Consider the following 22,921-nt stretch of genomic DNA (forward strand, 5'->3'; position numbering starts at 1 on the left):
CATAAACTCAAACCGGAGATGAGCATAAATGAATAAGGTGGGGTTTCCAATGCACCTTTAGTATGATTCTTTTTCAAATTATACTTTTTATTTCACTTGACTAACGATCGACTTAAGCACTATTTAACTTCTTGAAATTATTTTTTATGAGGTTTCTATAGGTAATCTAAGTCGTATGTTTGAAATGCAACGATAAAAGAAAAAATTATAATATATATATATCATAAACATTATCTTCTGTAAGGTGGACGTAATGTGCAATGGTTGATCAAATAGATAGTCTGGTCAATTTTATGTACGTGAATGTATTTGAGTTAATATGTATGGTTGTGTTTAATTCGACGGTTGTGATTTGTTTTTGTTGTTTGACTATAACACATCAATTGTACAAAAAAAAATATATCAAATCAAACATAGCTTCATGTCAATACTTGCATGGTTGAGTAAGAAACTAACAGTCACATTGTATATTAAGAGTGAGGAACCGTCGTTATGATCTAAATTAATAAAGTTTAAAATATTTATTTAACACATTCACCACACGCATGACCTCCAAAAAAACACATTAAACATAGTTTCAATACTCCAAGTGTCATTTGAATACATTTATAAATAAAAATGTTAAATTATCAATCACACACCTAACGACAAATCGTATAAAAGCTATACACGGTTGACAGATTGTATAAAAGTAGTTTCAAAATAATATTAGTTGCACCAACTCATTGGTGGATCCAAATTTTGTATCCCAGAGGCTTTATAGATTAGTATAAATAATTTGGAAAAATAAAATGTAAGGAGCGAGACTTGAACACGAACGTTTGTAATTGATACTATTTTAGATTTTTATATATACAAACAGCATATTTTCAAAATTAACAAAATAATGAGAACATTTACAAAATATAACAAAAACTATCAAACTTTCTATAGTCTATTTAAGTTTTTTCTTTTGTAAATATTTTCAACAATTTGTCATCCGCGACAATTCCACTGTAAATAGCATGTAAAGTTAAGGGTGACTCAAGTCCCCTAGCCCTACGCTAAATCCACTAAAACAACAACCCTAATGTCGAATGTATTTCGTTAATGGTCTTAAACTTCCACGAACATCTCATACATTTTCATTATCATGTATCTATTATTGTACAACACAATTCCCATTAATCGAGTGAAAATGTTATCAATCGATACCTAAATGAACTCTTCAAATCCCAGTTAGCCAAACTCTCCCCCGATCAACACTGTTTCCTCAATGAATAGAGGGAATAATAATAAATGGCACTAAAACCGAAAGTCTCAATAATATCCATCTCATTCACTGCAATAACTCGTATTATTTAATCTAAGATATTCAACCCAACTCAACCCTAAACTCGAAGAATATTTAACACGATTTGCTTAGGTATTTTTTTATGAAAAATAGATCTATCTTATTATAGCCAAGGTAAATACAAACCTTTTAGTCATTTACTCTTTCAATCTCAAAAAGATTAATGTTCCATAATAATTAAAAAGATGTCACGTGAAATAGAGAAGGTAAGAAATACATATAACAATGTATTTGGACTGGGTCGGGTCAACTCGACCCAATAAAATTATCATCTCGATAAACCGACCTAAAATCTTGAGGCATCATCGGTTTGTCATAACAAAGGCGGAATAGAGAGAACTTACTACCTCAATGGAAAGTCGCCATTTTTGCAAGGTGTCATCCGTTCTTCAGAATCAAGAAACAAAAAAAAAGTTAAAAACTCCACACGCTAGGGCTTAGGCGAAAGTGCGAAAGTTCTACAAATTTCGAATTGGGTTCGGTCTTTGTAAACAAAATAGTCGTCTAAGAATTATCTTAAGATTACCCACAAGTCCTTTTTCAGGTACATTTCTTCTATCAGCTTGGCGCCATCAGTTTTTATATCTAAATGAATTTGTTGAAGAGGAATAAGAGTTAATTCGTATGTGGTAGGTTGTTTAAACTAGTTAATCTATTCCTAATTTTGTATTCGAGATGTCATACTCCAGTTGAAGGGTTTGTTTGTTTGTTTTTGCAGTTTGGTTTTATCTTGTAGTTTATAAATTTGTGCTGCATTTGATTTTGGAGTATCCTTATCCTAGTTATTTGAAGGGTATAGAAGTGGTTAAGTTTGGCAATGTATGAATAGACTCGTATGGAGCTATTCAATTACCAGGTAGATATAACAAATTTGTGATTAGGAATATTTGTATTTCTCCGATCGAAACAGTGCATTATGTCGAGGAAGATATTCTAATCAGACGCATAATCAAATGTTGAAAGATCATGCGGTGTCAACTTCTCTTATTTTATAGGTCCTGTTCATTTTAGAGTATAGCATTACATGTGGGTGTGGGGAGTGGTTTTGTTTAAGAGGGAGGAAATTGCTTAATCTGCTCTATGTAGAAGGTTAAAATTGCAGTACTTACTTATGCTCGTGGTAGAATTGGATGAAATTGAAAGTTTAGGGTGTTAATATAACTTGAGAAGTTTAGTTATAAATTTGTTTTTTTTGCCCCCCCCAAAAAAACGAATAAAACTAACTCATTCCCAGTAACGTTGTATACATTTATGTCTCCTTGTTGTACTCTGGGAAGCTGATGTCTTGGTTCATGGTGCCCCAGGAGGAAGAATGGATTTGGAGTCGGGCCCAGGGGGTTCTGTTTCTGCTGCAGCCATTGATTCTTCGAACATAGGGTTTCGGGTTCTCTCTCTTTCACCCACTGTCATTTGTATCCTCCTGTTTTCTATGTTTATTCTATCTATCTATGTTATACCTTGAAGTCTTTGAGTTTTATTTTATATACTGATTTTTCTTCTTTTTTGGTTGTTGTCTTCTTAAAGCTTTTGAAGAAGCATGGTTGGAGGGAAGGGACGGGCCTTGGAGTTTCTGAGCAGGTTATTTACTTATACTTTTCATGCTGTATCAGTTACTCTAAATAAGATTAGTTATTTCTCAATAATTTAAAAATGAGTAGTTGGTTAATGAAACAGGAAATTTCGGTCATTTGATATCCTGTAACGACATAGTCTATACAAACAAAAATTTACAGTGGAACCGTGATCATTATCAGAGTTAGTAATGAGGATTGAGGATTCTATACAGGGATAGAAGGGAAGGAAGAAGAGAGTGGATTAAAGCTATTGTTAAGTCTTAAGAGGCCTGTTAAAGACAGGGCAGTCTTTTGTTGGGTAGTTGTAGATTCCAATTGGGGCCCCTTACTGTATCCATCTGCTTGGAATGGAATAATTACCTGCTCGGGATGGTCAAGGTGGGAAATCCCTGATTTAACTGGGATATGGTGGACCGTGGAAAATTTTACATGGGGAAGACCAGTCTGTTTGTGAAATTCTCAAAGCTGGCAGTTCCTTTATAGGAAAAAGTGCGCATAAATCTATATGTTAATATTTTGTAATATCTGCAATCTATACTATACATGCATATGTACATGGTCATAAAATAATTAAACTCAAAAAGCTGCCGGTTAACTTTCATGGCAGAAAAATTTGATCCCTATGTGGGAATTCCATGAACCTCCTCCATTCTCAAAATGGAATTTAGGGTGGGGATGAAATATAAATTTTTCTGGAGAGTTTGTAGGGGAGAGCATTTTCCACTAGCTTGGGTGTAGTGTTTAGATTCCTACTAACTCTTAGTTGGCTTGTCTTATGCTAGAGCAGGGAAGAAGCAGTAGGTTATCGCTGGCTTTGTTTCCTTTCCACCTTAGAACTTTCAAAGAATTCATTTAGCATTTTTTCTTTGGTTTTGAGGGAGGTCTTTTTGGTAACCCTTCCTTGGGGAAGAGCTAAATGCAATTAGGGTAATCTCATGGGAATCATTATCACTTGAAAGAATGTATGAACATTCTTAGAGAGTTGCATTAAGTGGATGTGATAAAGGAGAATGGTGTCTTTGTCTCATCCTCTACTGTTTTCTGTTTTTGCCTCTCTAAAGCCAAGTTGAGAGATGTTTTGCCACTTCTTAGATTTATTATTTGTTGTCCCTCATTTTTTATCATCCTAACCACGGATTTTTTGTTTTATTGTTGTTTTTATAAAAGGGAAAGTGCATGGTGGTTCGTTTTTTCCTCTTATGGTGCATGTAACTAGGTCATTGCAGTGCAGTGCTCTCTTGTTTGCTGTTATCCTTCGATGTTTACACTTGGAAACTTACTATAATTGAACTCTCATACAAGCAGGGTAGACTGGAACCCGTACAGGCGTCTGTGAAGAATAATAAACGAGGCTTGGGAGCAGATAAAGTGAAGAAGAAAATTAAAGAAACTACAGATAATGCAACCTCAGATAGAAAAAATAACCAGGTAAAACTTTTGTACATGAAGTTCTCTGCATCCTTAATCGCTATCATCATTCTGGAAACTACAGGAGCTTAGAAAAATTCTTTTGAATTAGAATAAATTTCAAAATGAGCATAATTACGAAAAGAAAGTTATGTAGGAAACACTAAGAAGAAGAAGAGTAAGTGCACTTAGCCATCTCAACAATTCTATATTTTGACATGATTGCCTTCAAAATTTTCATATATGACTTTTTTCGGTTATGTGTTAACTAATTGGATTATGTTCAAGTTCGAAAAAACACATTTATTTTGAATAAAACGGGTTTGAACTCAAGTGGATAGAGTTGTTGCACATTTAGAAGTTCACTCCACGACAATTATGTTTTATTTTTATTTATTTTTTAGTTCAACAATAGTGATGGTAGGTAGATTCAAACTTTTAACTCTTTTAGTCAATGGCATGTGCTTCACTTGTTTAGTTAGGCTCAGGTTAACTCGAAAAAATAAGCGGAGTTAATAATAAGTATGTTGTTGATCTCCAGGAACGTCCTCCTCCAAAGAAAGCGAAGGGGCTAACGAAAAGGATGAGGAAGATGCAAGAGGAAGAGAGGCTATTTCAGGAGAAGGAATTTGAACAAGCATTTTTTAGGGAATTTTGGCCAGAAAATGTTTGATACATTAACTCTACATATCATCATTGTTAAGTAAATTCAGATTCTTTGTCAAAAGCCTTTGCAGTCACCAAGTAGAGTTTGTAAATATGATTACACCAAACAATGTTGTAAAATTTAATTATACCCTTTTTGAGCCTCAACAGCATGTTTCATGATTACAATTTAATTGTTTTAAAAGATTATAACCTTTTTTTTCTCCTGGGGTTTGTTCCTTTGACTCTGAATTTTATATGGTACAAAAAATGTTAAAAATAACTTTATTGAAAAGTTAAATTCTTTTACAAATTTTGTATGTAATTAACTATATATGGACAATTTGAATAATTGGTCTAAATTTAAAGGTTTGATTTAAACCCCCCCCCCCCCCCCCCCCCCCAAAAAAAAAAGAACAAAAGAAAGCTTGTATTATACGATTTGATTCGGTTTCTCTATTCTATATATTGTAAAGAAAAAATCAATTTAAATGTATCAAAAAAATATATCCAATAGGGATTTTTTTTTCCCCTCACTTTCTCTAGAAAAAAATAAAATATATCTAAGGTTTAATTTATTTGTTAAGACAGCAATTGATTACGGAAATAGGAAATCTAATGTTAATTATTGATGAACTAATAAGCTTTATTTTATAATAATTTTGTTTATAGCTGTTATGTTATCAACTATGAATTTTAAAAGTATTAAAGTAAATAATAAACCAACACGTTTCTAAGTGAAAGTAAAAGTAATATTTATAAGTAGGATTGAACATGATAAATCGAAAAATTGAGTCAACTAATTGAAGTAAAGTCGGTTGGAAGATTAAGGAGTTGATTCGATGACATGCTTTGATTAGAAAACGATGATCATCCCTAGTTATAAGTTTGATTTTTAAACATAAAATTTTGTAAATTTGTCACTCTGACAATTTTTCTATAACAAAATTCATCAAACCTAACAATTTTTTTAAATTCTATCCCTAATAGATATGGATAACCATTGATATGCTTTGACATTAATAGCTAATGATCGAAGTCTACACGTTTTCATTATTGTAAAATCTAAAATTTTGCTCTAATTTGTAAATATTTTAATTTATTTTGTTATTTTTAAAAATACCATTTTACTATATTTTAAAAATAATTTTCATATTTTACTATTTAGAAATGATCCAATTATTTATTTATTTTAAAAGAGTCACTAGAAAATAGAGAAAGCGTGACAAACTATTTATCCAACACTTACTATTACATTTTCATTTCTTCTACGATAAACATTTGTCAAAATTTATCTTTTACATTTTCTCTTAATATTTTTAAAAAATGATTGAAAATTGAACTAAAAAAACATATTTAAAAATAGTAAAATAAAATTTAGAATTATATGAATGATAGTTCTATCACATATCACTCTAACGTATTAATGACCATGATACAATTTACTATAGATTATAAATATTTTGATAAATTTACTATTTTTGAAATTTTTTCTAAAATAACTTCAAAGTATAAATAATTTTTTTTAAAAGATAAACTATTTACACAGGACGAAACACAATTTTTCTACACTTATTTTTTTTTAATGAACAGTTATATATATATATTCGTTTTTACAAATTTCGAATTATAAAAGTAAAAATGCTATTGTAACCTTAGAAATAATTAGAAAAAATGAAAAAAGCCACGTCAGAAAACCTAAAGGCAAGTCCAAAATCGTTTTGCAAACTCAGGTGTGGTTGAAGGCGATAAAGCCCAGAAGGGAGGAGCTTCATCACTGAGCGTCCTTCCTCCTTCAACAATGGCTACCCTCACTTCCTCTTCGTATTGCTCTTCCTCCACTTCCCAATTGCTTCACCGCCCCAATTCTCTATTTTCTAAATTTCCTTCTTCTACTTTCTCTCCATTCACCCTCTCGAACCGCTCAACGCTTCTCTTAGCAGCCGCGAAGAAGAAGGACTCCGATTCAGTTCCTGCAGTCGCAAAGGAATCTAAAACTTCCAAGAGCAATACAGTTGGAGACGAGGAAGAATTCGTGGAAGTGGAAGAGGAGTTGCCTTGGTATCAGGAGAAGGCCTTGGACCTTGTGGAGTTCTCTGGCTCCGTTACTCAAGCAATTCCTGGCCCTAGGGTTGGCCAGAGCTCCTTGCCTTGGATTCTTGCTGTTCCTCTTGCTTATTTAGGAGTTACTTTTGTTATCGCCTTCGTTAAGACTGTTCGGAAATTCAATTCTCCTAAAGAAAAACGCCGGAGACAGGTCTTTCTTCTCTCACTTGCTTTACCTCTCCTCGTCTGTAACTTGATTTTCTTTAGGTTAAAAGAAATGCTCGGTTCGTGTTTGAAATATGATTTAATCTATAAACTTCAGCTTGCAATGGATTTCTTACTGTAGTTTGGAATTTGTAATGATTCAGTTCATGAATTTTAATGCACTAGGATTTAGTTTCTACAATTTAAATTTTGAAATGGTGAAAATTGTGAAGTATGCAATTTCAGTATGTGGTACTCTATAAAGTTTACAATACATCTGATCTTTGAGCAGTTTTTTAATTTACCTACGTAAGAAACCCATTATACCTCAAAGAGAATGTTTATCTTAGGAACTAAATCGTTACGAAGGTTACTGGAGTTGTTTAATCGTGATTCGTGAGAGAGAGTTGGGTCGGTATCAGGACTTGATTGCAGTGGCTAATGGAAGTAATGAGCTAAATTTGTATATGCTAATTATTTGTACCAGTCTGCCGAAGATAGGTAGATTTTTTTAGGTAAGAAACATTTCAGTGAATAAATGAAGTATGGACAACACCAAAGCACCTAAATGTGGTTATAATAGAGATTTCCAGTTGGAAATAAGATAAAAAGGGCGGTGGATTTTTGTATCAATGCAACTTCTGTAAAACTAAAGTTTACATTGATTGTGGTTAATAATGTTCAGGTCACAAAAAATGCATTTCTCTGCATATCAGTAGATGAGTTACTTGAGAAAGGAAGGGATGAAGTAAAACCTGAGGCTCTTGCTGAAATCGTGCAGAAGGTTAGATCTGTTGTGGATTTTTTAATTCTCATATAGAGTATATTTTATACCTATACTTCTTAGTGTAAAGTTATAATTTTGTCATCAACAAAATCTAATCTAAATTTTTAGAGTTATTCGAATAATGTGGAAATTTTTCTTTAACATATCATTTTCTTCCACATTGGTAATTTTCATAGGAGGCTCTCTTTTCTGGTTGAACTACCCTGACATGAATAGTCTTCTTCCTTTGAGGGGGCAACGGTAATTTTCCAATTTAAGAAACTTGAAAAGGTATAAACTATAGGGTAAAAAAATGAGAGGAACCCTCAAACTTTGGAGCTCACGAAAGCCTTTTAAAGAACTGCCATATCTAAAAGAGTTTGCATAACCTCTATAAGTATTGTCAAATATCTTTTATTCTTTAACTCTCTAATTTCTCACATATCTAATCGAACTGGATTTTACCAAAGGATCTTAGTCTGTTTTTGAGTGATGATTAAAATAGTTTAAGTGTTTGTGGGAGTTGATTGTCCTCGTTGATTTCTTCATGCTAGACAATACATAATATGGACGGTAATAATTTCTAAATCCAATCCATTCCAGACAGGTTTCAGTGTGGATCAAATTCTGCGGAAGTACATCCGTTATGCACTGAATGAAAAACCATTCAACCCTGAATTGGTTGCCAACCTGATTCAGCTAAGAAAAGCTTCTGCATTGGAGGATACTCAGGTTGCTCAAATTCTGAACGAGGTATCAAGGAGGATTGAGAGAGATAAAGGTAATTGAAATTAATTTGTCATTTAGATTTTTATGTTTGTCACATCTGCTCACATCGTCATTATTGTTATTTGTAGTAGAAGGATCAATGTCCAAAAAATGTTACATTCTTAAAAATGTGATTAGGAAACAAAGAATTGTTTAGACGTAAGAGGAAAGAGAAGTTAAAGTTGAAGGTAGAAACTTCGTGTTTCATGTTTCTATGCAGCATGGCAATGTGAAAAAACCAACTTTCTTTAGGGGTATTTGGTCCAAGGACTTCTTGGCCACATAACTAAAAAGTAAAACATTAATGTTATGCTTTATTAAGTCTTTACCCTATGGCCTCCAAAACTTCGCTCAACTACACTTCTTGCCCCGAACACCCTCTAATACATGAACTTTGTAAATAATTTTAGGGGAATTGAAAATTTTGGAATAATTACGAAAATCAAAATAACAAAGTTAAGTGAAATAACATATTATTTATGAATTGAGACACTATAAACACTATCCATAGATAAATTGTGCCTCCATTATATTGAGTTATTTGACACTTGATTCTGAAGATACAATAATCCTTCAGGAGACCTTGGTAACAATTTAGCTTTCTTATGAATTCTAGCTTGTATGCTCAAAACCAAAAAACTCAGAAATAAGACTCAAGACTCAAGTGGGTAGGGGAGAAAAGATCGGGAAAAAACAACCAAAAAGAACCACGCAACTATGGGATACTAATGCTGCCCTTTTGTTATAGAGCACTTTCTTTTATCTGGAAGACGTGTTTAACAAGTTTGCAACAACACATTTCAACATGATGGAAAGCAGTAGATATGCCCAACGGAATTAGGATCAATTTTACCCTAATTGCATCTAAACCATTTAGAAATTAACATGCAACAATTACTCCAATTAAATGAGTTTAGGGTTAAAACACAATTAATATCTTTAAAGCTTCCTGATCCTCGTAATCTCCTCAACCTGGGACCACAACTAGTGTTGACCCGCTATTCTCTAGACTTAAAGCCAGGTTGTGGGACCTGATAAGGGAAGGAATGAAGAAGAGAGAGATGAAATTTGGAGGTGGGTTTTAGGGTTGAGAGTTGAGAGAGAAAATTGAATTTGGTATAATCTTGTAAGTCAAAAATTACAAAATTAGCAAAAGTTTTTTCTAATTTGAAAATTGAATTGTCAATTCACCACTGTGGTTGTTGTAGTGTGGCACTATAAGAGGTGTTGCGACTCCTTTAAAACTCTCATGAAACAGATACATGTACATTACCGTCGAATGAGCTGGCTAAATAAAAAGTATACCCAGGATAGTGGAAGTTTGACTCAAAAGACCTAGTTTAAGACTTAGTTCACTATGGTTCTTTCAAATGTACAGTAAACAAACGCTAAGACTAAGTGGTGAATCAAACCCATAAGGTAGCTACACCCATTGCATAGTAAACATGCTCGCCTTTTTCTATATTTATATTTTCAAAATCTTAAAATTTGTAGGGGATTGTTGATTATTTAAAAAATTTATATTCACCTAAACTTATTACTAACAAACCTTCCCTGAAAACTGGGTCTGCTGTGTTATCTCTCTTAAGACTCTTCTATATAAAATTTTATTGAAATGCAGCCGATTTCTCTGGTTCAGTATGGCGCTCCATCCCTGGAGTTTCTGACGACTAACTCGATAGGGGTTATTTTAAGACTGAACTATCTATTTAATGGTTAAGCCAATAAGTCTTAAATTAGAAAGCTTAAACAATGAACTATTATACTTAATTGGTCTCCTTGTGCAAGTATCTTTTAACCCGTTTGTTTATTTATTATTCATTCTATTCCTCTGACGACTGTTTCTTCTGTTCTAGATTGTGTGTGTGTGTGTGTATGTGCACACACTAAATACTGATCGCTTGGTGTAAGATGAACTTCACGCTATGCCTTTCTGATTGCTATCTTTTTAATTTTTCAGGTCCAGTTGTTATGAATATGTCAGGTTATACCGAGAAGGGTTTCAAGAGAAAACTAGCTGTACAGGCCCTTTTTGGCAAAATCTTCTATCTGTCTGAGGTTTGTAGTACGAACAGTAGATTGTGCAAAACTCCAAAAACTTCTTTTATTTTTCTCAACCATTACTTCACGTTTCAGTGCAAGATATATTTTTCCTTGACCTTTCTGTCTACTTTTTGTTCTATATTGGAAGTTTACAGAAACAAACCAACTATTGCTTGACAATCTCTATTCTTATTGTTAGATAATATAACATTAAACTTACCCTCTCTTATCAGCTTAAGCATTTGGAGTCAATTAGCGATTTAAGATTGTATCAAACCACGTAGTCTGAGAGGTTTTGTGTTCATATCCTTGCAGGCCTGCTCTGTTATTTTCTTTCCAATTAAAATTGATTTTCGCTTGTTGGGTCTTGTGCATATCTTATGTCTACAAGTGAGGGGGAGTCTTATTTACCATAACAAAATTTGTCTTCGCCTAACAACTTAAGCTTTTGGGTTATAATAAAATGGTTTGTAGAATTCGGATGTTCTTGATATTTCCCAAAAACGATACAACTAAAAACGTTAGAGTTGTTGCTCGGGGTTTTTATTTTTATTTTTATTATTCAATTTGTGGGATTAGAAGGATTTGACTTCTAACCTTTTGATTGAGAGTATAGACCTAAACCAGTTAAGCTAGACTTGAGTTCGCTGCTCGTGGTTCTTTTATTTAAATAAACATGCATATTACAATTTTCTTCTGAAGTTAACTTGTCTATTATCGTCGAACAGCTGCCGGAATTCTGTTCGAAAGATAGCTCTTTGAGTGTGAAAGAAATATTTGGTGTTACAGAGTAAGTTCCTCCCTTCCCATTCCTACTAAAGGCCAATTCATTTAGAAAATGAAGAAAAGGATTCTTGTGAGCTATTGCAAATGGGGAGTTTGAAACTTTTCTTCAACATAAGCTTCTGGAGCTATCTTTCCTTTAGTGCTTTTCCATGTTTGATTATATAAGTTTTGTTGGTTTTTTCCAGTGAAGATGCTGAAAAACTAAGATTACACACACTCTCTGAAGTTGGGGACATGGATTCTCTTCAAAAGATGGCTGACATTTCAGATTCAGAAGCTTTAAAAGATGACCCATCTGATGAAAGAAATGATTAAAGATTATTATTGTAGTTTCTTTTCTGGGAGGTGAGATCGTAACTTTCTCTTTTTGTCAACTTTATGGAAGCTTTGGGATATGAAATTTTTGTAGGATAAATCCCCGATGTTCTTATTTTATGAGATTGGATTCTGTAGCTAAAATGAGATTTAACTTTGTAGATTATTTGATGAAATTGTTCATTCTTGGTTTTAGCTTCTGAATGAATCCCTGTTAAGTAAGGTCGAGGTTTATTGTTGAGGCTAATTTGTATTATTGTTATCATTATTCTTTTGTTAGATTTTTTGTCTTGTTTAGTAATACCATTACAAACAACTTTATCATCCATCTGTTTATACTTCATAGTTTCAAAGCCCTTCTTCTGAGAAAAAAAAACATCAAATTAAATAGAATTTAAGGTAGTAGATATTGCCAATTCGATTATATATGTACATCGATGGGAGTACTAATTGAACTATTTAAGTTACGTTCGGATTTGATAGCCGTTCTCAATGGTGATCTAAGTTTAAATCCTTTCTCCTACGTAGTAGTAGTTTATCAGATTGAATTGGGTACATGCTTTAGTTTTAAAAAACATTAGAATCCGTTTGATAACGTTTTCTGTTTTTTGCTTCTCGTTTTGTTTTATACCTATTTTTGTTTCTTGAAAAAAAACATAAATAAAAAATTGTTTGATAATCGTTTCTTGGTTTTTATTTTGTTACTTTTCTTAAATTTTGAATTATTTTTTGAGTTTGAATATAATTTAATTAAGCGGATATTCAGCCTTACAACATTTGTATTGTATATCTACGGTAGAACATAATTAATTATTATAATTATATTAGATTTATTAATATACATTCATGTTAATTACAAAAAAAGATTTGAGTAATAATAAAAAAAATCAATGTCAAAAAGTTTTAAAAAATCAAGCCTCCTACAGCAGTAAAGGTTTGCAGAGTAATGAGTAATATATAGAAACTGATTTGAGAAGAAGAGAATAAAGAAAAAACAATGTCTAATCACATACCAATTGATCATGAATAACTCATGTAAAACCAATAAGAAAATTGTCAAAAATGGAAAAAACATTTTATATTTTGTCATTTATTTAAATGTTTCTTTTTATAGTTGCAAAAACAAACAAATATACTGTAACAATGTATATAGTAAAATATTGAAATGATTTACGTGGAGGTTTGGAAGTTCCATTTCTCTCAAAAGTAATTGTTTTAATTTAAGTGTATCAATTCATTTTAAAATGCAAGGTTTAAATTGGTATAATTTCAAATCGATACGATTATTAATTAATTTATTATAAATATTTTTGTTTTCTGGTGATTTTAATGGTAAATAGAAAGTTACGTAAGTGTGAATCTGGTAACCAAAACCAACAAGAAAATGAAAAGAACGAAAGCCACCGGCCGTTGGACGGAGTAATCGAAGCACCGTTTTCATTTCAACTCATCCAATTGGCTTCAATTCATCTCAACAATCTCTTCTTCTCTGCTTCCATTTATCCATCTTTCTCAATTCCCATTCCAAAATTCCATATCGATTTCTGTTTCCTGAATTTCACCTCAAAATGATTATTCATTCTTCGCTTTCAATTTCCAATCAGTCTTCTTCTTCTTCTTCTTCTTATTCGCCTCTCCCATTTGTTAAACTCCGCAACTTCTCCAATCATTCCCTCCGTTTTCGCTGGTCGATTTCAGTGATTCGATGTGAAGCTCTCGGTTCCTCTTCTTCAGAGGTGGCGGTGCAGTCCTCTTCTTCTTCTTCGGGGGGAAGTAGGGTTGTGGAATCCCAAGAGGGTTCTTCCAAGGCAGGTCCATATCCCGGAGGAATGGGGCCTTACACCGGCAGAGATCCGAGTGTGAAGAAGCCTGGTTGGTTGAGGCAACGAGCTCCCCAGGGAGAGAAATTTCAGGAGGTCAAAGACTCCTTGTCTCGTTTGAATCTCAATACTGTCTGTGAAGAGGCCCAATGCCCCAACATTGGAGAGGTCTCTCTCTTTTTCTCTCTATCCTCATTACTAGAACTTAACAGAGCTTATTATAGTTAACCTAGAGCACCATTCTCGTAAGCTTGAGTTTATTAGGGAGTATGGTTAACAATTACCTCAAAGTTGTGATTTTTTATTTGAAGTTGTTTTGGTTCTGTTTTTCAGTATGTGGAAGAGCTCATTATAGTTAACTTCATACACTAATTCATTTTAGACCTTGTAATTCAAAGAACTATTCTCAGAAGCTTAAATGTATTTGGGAGTATGGCTAACTGCTACCTTCGAGTAATGATTTTTTATTTGAAGTTGTTTTGGATTTCTGTTTTTCAGTATTTGGATTCTGGTTTTTGTCATTGTCTTAATTGTATTCAGGATTGACTATTATCCTCATGATTCTAATGTTTTGGGCAGTGTTGGAATGGGGGAGGGGATGGAATTGCAACTGCCACAATTATGCTTCTTGGGGATACATGCACACGGGGATGTAGATTTTGTGCTGTAAAGACTAGCAGAAACCCTGCACCTCCTGATCCAATGGAACCACTTAATACTGCTACAGCTATTGCTAGTTGGGGGTATGTATTAACTATCCTGTATCTTCGTAAGAGAATCAACCTTCTTTTTTCCTATTAAGAGTGAATATGAATTGATGTTTATTGAACTTGATCTTGCATTGATAATGTTGACGTATATCTGATTGGCAGAATGTGTCTACATGGTTGTTAAGACTATTCTTCTTTTTCTTCTTTCTTTAGTCTCTTTATCAAATAGTTAACAGAGAAATTTCTCTATGTTCTCATATACTTGTTTTATTAATGGGTATAACTAATTTTTAATAATATTGAATTGTTTTTCTGTATTCTCTTTTAGTGTGGATTACATCGTCTTAACAAGTGTAGACCGTGATGATATTCCTGATGGAGGAAGTGGGCATTTTGCTCAAACAGTTAAAGCAATGAAGGTCGAATAGATTTTTTCTACAATAATTTTTGTCTCCTTATTGATAAACTGAATTGTTGAAAGTTTCTTGGAAAAGTTATTATAAGTCTGATTAGTCTTAGTGAATCTATTCTTTAGGAACTTAAGCCCGAGATAATGGTTGAGTGCTTAACTTCTGATTTCCGAGGTGACTTGAAGGCTGTGGAGACTCTCGTTCACTCAGGGTTAGATGTATTTGCTCACAATGTTGAGACTGTGAAACGGCTTCAAAGAATTGTTAGAGATCCTCGAGCTGGGTAAGATGCATTACCAATTAACTTTGTTTCAGTCCTGTCTCTAGAGGTCAGTGTGTATTGCCTTAAGGTCCTAATTACTATGTATAAAATCATTAGGTGAAAGAAATCCTTAAAGAGATTGAAAAGAAATAATGCCATTTAGCTTCTTATGGATTGTAAGCAAAGAAAACTATGTCCGAAGTTTCTATTTTAGTAATATTTAAGAATACAAAACTTAGACCTGACATTTGTTTTATGAAAAAACGAGGATTTCTCAAAGTCAAATACGCTGTAATTTTGAACACCACCTTGTTTGACAGTTTTTCCAATTTTAGTTTTCTTGCCCATTCTAGTCTACATGGCATCGACCTTCTCATAATAATATGAAAAATTTTATTTGAATGACCGTTCGATTGCATACTTGTTTTAGCACCATTATGGTAAAAGTCCTTTTACAAATTACAACCGGTAACTGGTGGGTGTGATGGAATCTGGTTTTTGTGCTTCCATTCTTTTCAACTAAACTTTGTTTTGAAAATTTTATAAAAGCTAGTAAGCAAGGGCTTCAACCAATATGGAGCTCTTCAGTTTTTTCCTTTAAACTTGTGATCCGTGCCCCACCTAGTCGAGATTCTTACAACCAGTTTGATTCTATGCAGTTATGACCAAAGCTTAGCTGTGCTAAAACATGCAAAGCACAGTAAGGAGGGAATGATAACCAAATCTTCAATCATGCTAGGGCTCGGAGAATCCGATGATGAATTGAAGGAAGCTCTTGCTGATTTAAGGGCCATAGATGTGGATATTCTTACACTTGGGCAGTATTTGCAGGTTTGTTAATACTTATAACTTACTCCAGTCATATTTACTCGCATTGAAAGAGAATTATCCTTGCTTTCAATTTACCTGTCATGGAACCGACTTAAATGAAGACCAGCCAAGTTTGGCCGAGTTTTGACTGTTCTTAGTTTCTTTTCTTTGTTGCTCGTAATGGTTATAGTGTACATCATTTAGGGTGTTCAGTCTGATAACCGCTTAGAGCAACTAGGGCCTGAATCAACTCATGCATATTAGCAGTTTTGAGTAAACTTATTGATGATTTAAATCGTTAATAATAACGAACGGTCGTCCTCTTGCAGCCCACCCCATTACACCTGACTGTCAAAGAATATGTCACACCCGAAAAGTTTGCATTCTGGAAAGAATATGGGGAGTCGATTGGATTCCGATACGTGGCTAGTGGGCCCTTGGTAAGCTTTATATGTAACGTATAATTCTTCCATCACCAAGACAACTGCTTCCATTTCCTAGACCATTATTGCTACCAAAATGAATTCATTTGATGTTTCTTTCCTTTATATGTTCAGGTTCGATCATCATATCGGGCAGGTGAGCTCTTCGTCCAAACCATGGTTAGAGAAAGGGTCAAAAGCTCAACTGCAAATTGAAGGATCAACACTCACAGCTCTGACGTTTTTCGAGTTGTTGGTCATGCTGTAACATAGAAAAAGTGGAGGGAGAGGAATGATTTTCAAAGGAGAAGCCATTGTGGACAACATTGAATACATGGCCAACTTAGCAATGGTATGGCTCTCCGGAGTTGGTTTCTTCTCTCAATTTTTGATGAACTCTGCTTGCTATTTCTCTTGCATTGTCCCCCATTTTTGTCTTGTTTCAAGAACAATTATTTAAAATCTCTCATCATTTTATTTTTTATGATTTTAGATCCAATAGGGGATGGAAGATTCAAACAAAACAACAACAACAATAATACGTTTATTCACTTATCAAAAGCTAAGTTTAGTGTTAATAATAAAATAGTGCACGTTTCAAGTTTTGTTTTGTTGTAATCACGAGTGCGTCTATTTTTTATTCTATGTTCTACCAATGTATTAAAAAATCAAGCCAACATTTAAAAACTAAATAAAAAAACAAAAAAAAACTACACGAAGTTATTTTTATTTTGGAATTTGTGTAAGAATTCGATCATTGTATTTTAAAATAAACACAAATTATTGTAAGACATGAAAAGTAAATAGATTGGATTTTCAAAATCTAATATAAAAAGAACGAAATGCTTATGAAATGGAGTCTAAATTATACAAAATACAAGAATGTTTCAATTTTTTTTCTATGAACTTTTCTAACTTTGTTTAAAACAGATGAAATTTGGTGAAGAATTTAAACTCAAGAGATACATACGGATTATCAATATCAACCCATAATTAATTCCAAATTGAACTATTCATTCTTTAGTGTAATTAAACATAATCTATAGTGTAATTAAACATAATCTATAAGCATTGTTAGTTACTCCTTATTCATATATATATATATATATATATATATATATATATTATATATATATATATTTGTTTTTCCCTTTCATTGATTCGAGTTTTACATTCATAATGCATTTACTAACAAAGAACGAGAGTCGAGGATTGTGAATAAAAATATGAGATTTACTTTATTTTCGTTGGTAACATTTGTTAAGAATGAGAATACACCAAGTTGAGATTCTCGTCTCAATTTCTACAATGGTGATCAATCTCATTCTCTATTATACTTGATTTTCATTTTTCAAATATACTTTACGAGATTTGTCATACTTAAAATTGAGATTCTCGTTTCAATTTCAACATCCTCGTTACAATAAATGTGATGGTTTACAAGTCCAAAATCTCATAAAATGAAGAGAAATAAAACAAGTATCAATAATATGGGTACACACCGATAGAAATATAAAATTTTTCACTAAATTTTCCTAAAGTAGGGACCATTTATTTTTAGTTATAATAGATATAATAATTAAGCGTATAACAACATCTTTTAAAATTTTTGTAAATACAAACAAAATCTATCACCGAATAAGACTTTTATAGCTTCTTAGTTATAAACTTATATCATTGATAGATTTTGATAAATTTTATTATATTTATAATTATTTTAAAATGTCATTATATATACTAATGTTTTGATTCTAATTGCTATATTTGTAATCTTCCCTCAGGAAGAAACCTACGGTTCACCTAATTTGTTTGGAAAAAAAATGAATGCAAAGAATAGAAAAGAACACACCAAAGAAATGGCCAATTTTCTTTTGGTCATCGTCACATTGGATTTTGGTGTGTAGAGAAATTCAACAAAAGGTTTCACACCACTTTCAAAGTACTTCTCTGTCCAAAATTCAAAGCACATTCGAAATTTTTTTGAGATTTTCAACTCAACTTTTTGTTTATTTATTTATTTTCTCGAAAATAGTAATTAAAACGAAAACAAATCTTCCATTTATTTGTTAATTTTAAAGAACAATAATATTTAAGTAGAATTTTCTATTTTCTATTTTGGCTTTTAGCTTTTTCTTTAATAAAAAACTATATATGTCACATAATCAAACCAAATCAATTGACTAAGGTATATAAGTCAAAACATTATTAATTTGAATCCAAAAAAATCTAAATTCAAACCATGAGTGAAAGTGGGGATTTTAATAAATAAATATGAGAATGAAAATTTAAACCTGAAGAGAAAGTATACGATGAACCTTAATCATCTACAATCCATTAAAAGAGTTATGGTAAAGTTTGTCAAACATTAGAGTATTATGTTATACTATAAGTCTTTTTTGAACGTCACTATTCGTATTTATATATTTTTTCGTTTTTTGAATTCAACCATTAGAAGCACGAAAATTAAATAATTTTTATATTTTTTAATTTATAAAATTTTCAATAACAATTATATTTTTAAAAATTATGCTTATAAACACTTACTTAACCTTCAATTTTTTTTTCTTTTAAATACTTTTTAATATATGTTTGGTTAATTTGTAAAGTCAAGCTAAATTAAACTTAAAAAAATAGCTTAAATTCTATTTTGGACCCTAAACTTTGTATATATATTTTTTGTTCTTAAACTTAAAGGAATATGAGGTAACTTTCAATATTTGAATTATTAGACTCCATATTAAATCTTGCTAATTTATTCTAAAAATATTTTCTGTCGACACAAAAACAAAAACATATTTAGTACACCGGAATCAAAACAAACCAAAAAATTAAAATTGTTCTTTTTATTCTTCTCCAAAACTCAACTCTTTCACGTCTCCTCTCTGGGTTTCACACCCATTACTTTTATTTTTTTAAAAAAAATAAAATCTTAAAGCAAATAATAAGAACATCGAGTAGAATAAAACAAAATAAATCTAATATATTGAGGTTAACGTCCCTGACAAGTAAAAATAAAACTTAAAAAATAAATGAATATTTTTAAAAATAGCAAAATAAATAAAAATATTTACAAGCTATAGCAAAATTTTGGATTATAGTCTTCTATCACAATAACATATCAATAACTATTTATGATAGAATTTGCTATCGGTTGTAAATATTTTGTAAAATCTACTGTTTTAAAAACTTCTTAAAAATAAAATTAAAAACAACCAATGTACAAAATAAATCCTACAGAATTATAAATAAATATTATAATAATTACTTAATTACTAAAAATATAGAAACAACATCATCATAATCATAGTAAGCTTTTTTTAGGGTAATTGTAATTGATGACCATTTGATGAACAATAATTAAGGATATAACAATATTTAAAAAAATTGCAAATATAACAAAACTATCGCTGATAGACTTGTATCACTGATAGACTCGTATGATATATTAGTGATAGACTAATGTTTACAACATGATCTATCAGTGATAGACTCTATCATTAATAGAATATGACAAATTTTGTTATATTTGTAACTTTTTAAAATGTTGTTATGTACTTAATTATTTTAAATTTAATTACTAAATTTGTCACTAAACAACACATTTAAAAGTAATTAAAAACCAAAATAAAATAGAAAGTTAGGAAACCCAAAACTAACACGAAATTCGAAAATTTGGAGAGAAAGGGAAGATAATTGGTTAGAGAAAAGCATAGGGATTTGAATTCATTTAGAAAGTGGTTTTTGAGAGAAGAGAAAAAGAGCCAAAATCAAAACAACCGTCCGACGCTCGATTTGTTTAGTTCTAAAACAAGTGGCTAAAACTTCCTTTGTTTTCAGCTCTTTAATGTTAAAACTTAAAACTATGCAATATAACACACAAATCTTCTCTTTTTCATTCATCTTAATACCTTACTTACCTCTCTCTATATTTTAATTAACTCTCCCACTAATAATTACTACTTTATCAATTTTATTTAAAATGTAACCCCATATTATATATATATATATATATATTATATTATATTGTGAGTTTTTGTAATAAAATATGATTTGTTTGAACTACTAATTTTGAGGTTAGAGGTTTTCATGCTATTACGTTTTTGAAAAATGATCGTCAAATTGTATGTTTTTATTTTGTTTTGTCATTTGACTTTTATCAGTATTTATGACATGTGTAGGAGAATTTGAACCTATCTTTTATTTATTGTGGCGGGTGTCAAGCTTAACATGGTGGTGTAATTTCTTTAATAAAATGTATTAAATGTAAGGTTACAAATCAATTGTTATAGGAAATCAAGATTAATTTAGTTTGTAAACAATGATTTGTAACGATTTAGTCATTTTACTTTTAAATTTGTAACAATTTAGTTGTTATACTTTCGAGTTCGTAACATTCAACAAAGAAATAAAATAATAATATGGGAGAAAGAAAAATGAATTCGATTGACCTCGACTCAAGCCTGTAAAATAGAAAAACAATCAACACCTTATGAACCCAACATAGGCTTAGCCAAAAAGAAATGTAACCCTAAAAGCACTACTGACTAAGGATATTGGACTAGTTGACCTCAAGAATCGTCAAAGAGACGACATTGACATAAATCCTAATTGATAAGGAAGAGGAAGATGGAGAAAACCTATAAATAAATATCGAGAAGCAAATTGTCCAACCAATATCAAATACTCTCTCCTCCTTCCAACCGTAGTGGCTATGGCTTACACCACACACACTATTTCAATTGACTATTCGATATTCTACGGAGATCAAATACACATTTCAATTTACTATTTGTTATTCCATAGAGATAAAATACAATTTGTTTGGTCAAAACTTGCCATCAACGTTAATTACATCATAACTCTATCTTTATAATTTAAAACTAAACTCGACCCTCAATCAATCTATCAATCCATACTAAATTCCCCTTTCTTACAAAAATCACTATAAATTAAGTTAAAATTTGGTTAAATTGTTGCACAAAATCAATTGAGAAAAGAAAATGATATTTAGCCTAGAAAGCAAAAAAGCAATTATTGATGGCATCTTAGTTGTCATTCCAAAAGTAAGAAATGAATAAAAAGTTTTTGAAAAGGAAAATGGAAAAATGGAAAAACGGTGGAATATTAATTATTATTATTATTGATTATTCCCAATGTCTTGTCACGCAAGTAATCTATTCTTAATGAAAAGGCGCCCATAGTTAACAAAACCCTCATTCCATTTTACAACTTTACCCCTACCATCCCCACCCACACTCTTTCATGTGTTCATCAATAATAATATAAACTTCATTTCTAAATTCCAATTCCATCCCTATATTTTGAGAATATAAATTTGTATTTTGTATTTATGATAAAACTTTACCATTTAAAATAGAGGAATCAAATTTAACCAAATATTTATAAGAGATTCTATATATGTTTGCATGAGTGATATTGATAGTCAATAATAGTTTATAGAATAATTAGATATTTAAATTTATTTTGTTATTTGTAAAAAATGTTCACTTAAAATGTGATTGAATTATTTATCGAATTATAAGAAATAGTTAATTTGACAAAATCATTTACAAAATATAGTAAGATTTCAAATTTTATCATTGGTAAACATCTATCCGTGTATCTAAAATTTTGTTATGTTTTGTAAACGTTATTTATTAAATTTGGTTAATAAATATTTTTGGTCTCTAAACTTTATATAAAAGTAATAACATTTAACTTTGGTTTGACCAATTAGTCCTTGTATTTTCAATATTCTATCGATATAATATGGGAACTTTCCTATATAACAATTTAGTCCTCGACCTAACAATTTATTGATAACTTTTAGTATTTTATGATAGGCATTGTATTTTTTAAAACTATTAAGTCCCCAATTAGTCTATCGAATTTTTTATGTAAAAAAATCTCTTTTAATATTCACACTAAAATTCAAATACTAAATTATTATAAAATTAAATTTTAATAAATCACATATATATTTTTTTAATTATGGTTTAAGCAGAGTTGAATTTTCTTAATGGAAAATCAAAACTTAAAATCTCATAGAAGAAAGAAAGAAAAAAGAAGATAGTGACTTAAGCACTTATTAAATTAAGTGTGACATTAGTGAGTATTATTAAATAAAGTGAAATATATTAGTGGTGTTGAATCTGTACTCTATTATTTTAATACCAATACTTTAAAACACAAAATTGTTTTAATCAATAAACTTTTGTATAGAAAGTTATTTTAATTAATGATTGAAGTTAGCTAGTTTTGAAAGCCTAAGTATTTAATTAGCTCATTGTTTATATTAATTAACTTTATTCACCAACTATGCATGGACATGCCCATTTATAATTCCAATTTATGCTCAAACCTTTATGATGAGTGACATGTATACATGTATACATGTACATGAGTGTGTGAGTGTTTTCAAATATAAAAAAAATTAATCAAACTATTTATAAAATAAAATAAAATATGAAATTTTACTATATTCTATAAATATTTTTGTAATAGCTTGTCATTTAAAATAATTTATACATATATATATATATAATCGGCTGCATAAACAACATTATGGAGAATATAACATTTGACAAAATATTTACTATT

At 31.0% G+C, this 22,921-nt stretch overlaps 3 protein-coding genes across 3 annotated transcripts; all 3 read left to right on the plus strand.

Moving 5' to 3' along the window:
- Nucleotides 1–1,638: 1,638 nt before the first annotated feature.
- Nucleotides 1,639–5,183, plus strand: LOC101213127 (G patch domain and ankyrin repeat-containing protein 1 homolog). Its single transcript, XM_004147051.3, has 5 exons — nt 1,639–1,877; nt 2,638–2,717; nt 2,858–2,911; nt 4,213–4,335; nt 4,856–5,183. Exons 2-5 carry the CDS (start codon nt 2,646–2,648, stop codon nt 4,985–4,987), a joined length of 381 nt encoding a protein of 126 aa, XP_004147099.1. The 5' UTR covers nt 1,639–1,877; nt 2,638–2,645; the 3' UTR covers nt 4,988–5,183.
- Nucleotides 5,184–6,659: 1,476 nt separating this feature from the next.
- LOC101212890 lies at nt 6,660–12,152 on the plus strand. The gene is made up of 6 exons (XM_004147050.3): nt 6,660–7,216; nt 7,895–7,993; nt 8,579–8,756; nt 10,704–10,801; nt 11,515–11,576; nt 11,758–12,152. Exons 1-6 carry the CDS (start codon nt 6,761–6,763, stop codon nt 11,885–11,887), a joined length of 1,023 nt encoding a protein of 340 aa, XP_004147098.1. The 5' UTR covers nt 6,660–6,760; the 3' UTR covers nt 11,888–12,152.
- A 1,085-nt stretch (nt 12,153–13,237) lies between these two features.
- Nucleotides 13,238–16,939, plus strand: LOC101212656 (lipoyl synthase, chloroplastic). Its single transcript, XM_004147049.3, has 7 exons — nt 13,238–13,875; nt 14,287–14,450; nt 14,746–14,836; nt 14,953–15,110; nt 15,749–15,920; nt 16,229–16,339; nt 16,457–16,939. Exons 1-7 carry the CDS (start codon nt 13,456–13,458, stop codon nt 16,535–16,537), a joined length of 1,197 nt encoding a protein of 398 aa, XP_004147097.1. The 5' UTR covers nt 13,238–13,455; the 3' UTR covers nt 16,538–16,939.
- Nucleotides 16,940–22,921: the final 5,982 nt, after the last annotated feature.

The sequence above is a fragment of the Cucumis sativus genome, chromosome 5, assembly GCF_000004075.3.
Source record: "Cucumis sativus cultivar 9930 chromosome 5, Cucumber_9930_V3, whole genome shotgun sequence".
Lineage (NCBI taxonomy): Eukaryota > Viridiplantae > Streptophyta > Magnoliopsida > Cucurbitales > Cucurbitaceae > Cucumis > Cucumis sativus.

What these genes read in the sequence shown, in the direction of transcription:
- LOC101213127 (XM_004147051.3), top strand. Translation starts at nt 2,646, where the DNA reads ATGGATTTGGAGTCGGGCCCAGGGGGTTCTGTTTCTGCTGCAGCCATT. An exon ending in CTTCGAACATAGGGTTTCGG is followed by an intron (nt 2,718 to 2,857) that starts GTTCTCTCTCTT and finishes GTCTTCTTAAAG; the next exon opens with CTTTTGAAGAAGCATGGTTG. An exon ending in GCCTTGGAGTTTCTGAGCAG is followed by an intron (nt 2,912 to 4,212) that starts GTTATTTACTTA and finishes TCATACAAGCAG; the next exon opens with GGTAGACTGGAACCCGTACA.
- LOC101212890 (XM_004147050.3), top strand. Translation starts at nt 6,761, where the DNA reads ATGGCTACCCTCACTTCCTCTTCGTATTGCTCTTCCTCCACTTCCCAA. An exon ending in TTGCTGAAATCGTGCAGAAG is followed by an intron (nt 7,994 to 8,578) that starts GTTAGATCTGTT and finishes AATCCATTCCAG; the next exon opens with ACAGGTTTCAGTGTGGATCA. An exon ending in GAGGATTGAGAGAGATAAAG is followed by an intron (nt 8,757 to 10,703) that starts GTAATTGAAATT and finishes TTAATTTTTCAG; the next exon opens with GTCCAGTTGTTATGAATATG.
- LOC101212656 (XM_004147049.3), top strand. Translation starts at nt 13,456, where the DNA reads ATGATTATTCATTCTTCGCTTTCAATTTCCAATCAGTCTTCTTCTTCT. An exon ending in AAACAGTTAAAGCAATGAAG is followed by an intron (nt 14,837 to 14,952) that starts GTCGAATAGATT and finishes TCTATTCTTTAG; the next exon opens with GAACTTAAGCCCGAGATAAT. An exon ending in ACGTGGCTAGTGGGCCCTTG is followed by an intron (nt 16,340 to 16,456) that starts GTAAGCTTTATA and finishes TTATATGTTCAG; the next exon opens with GTTCGATCATCATATCGGGC.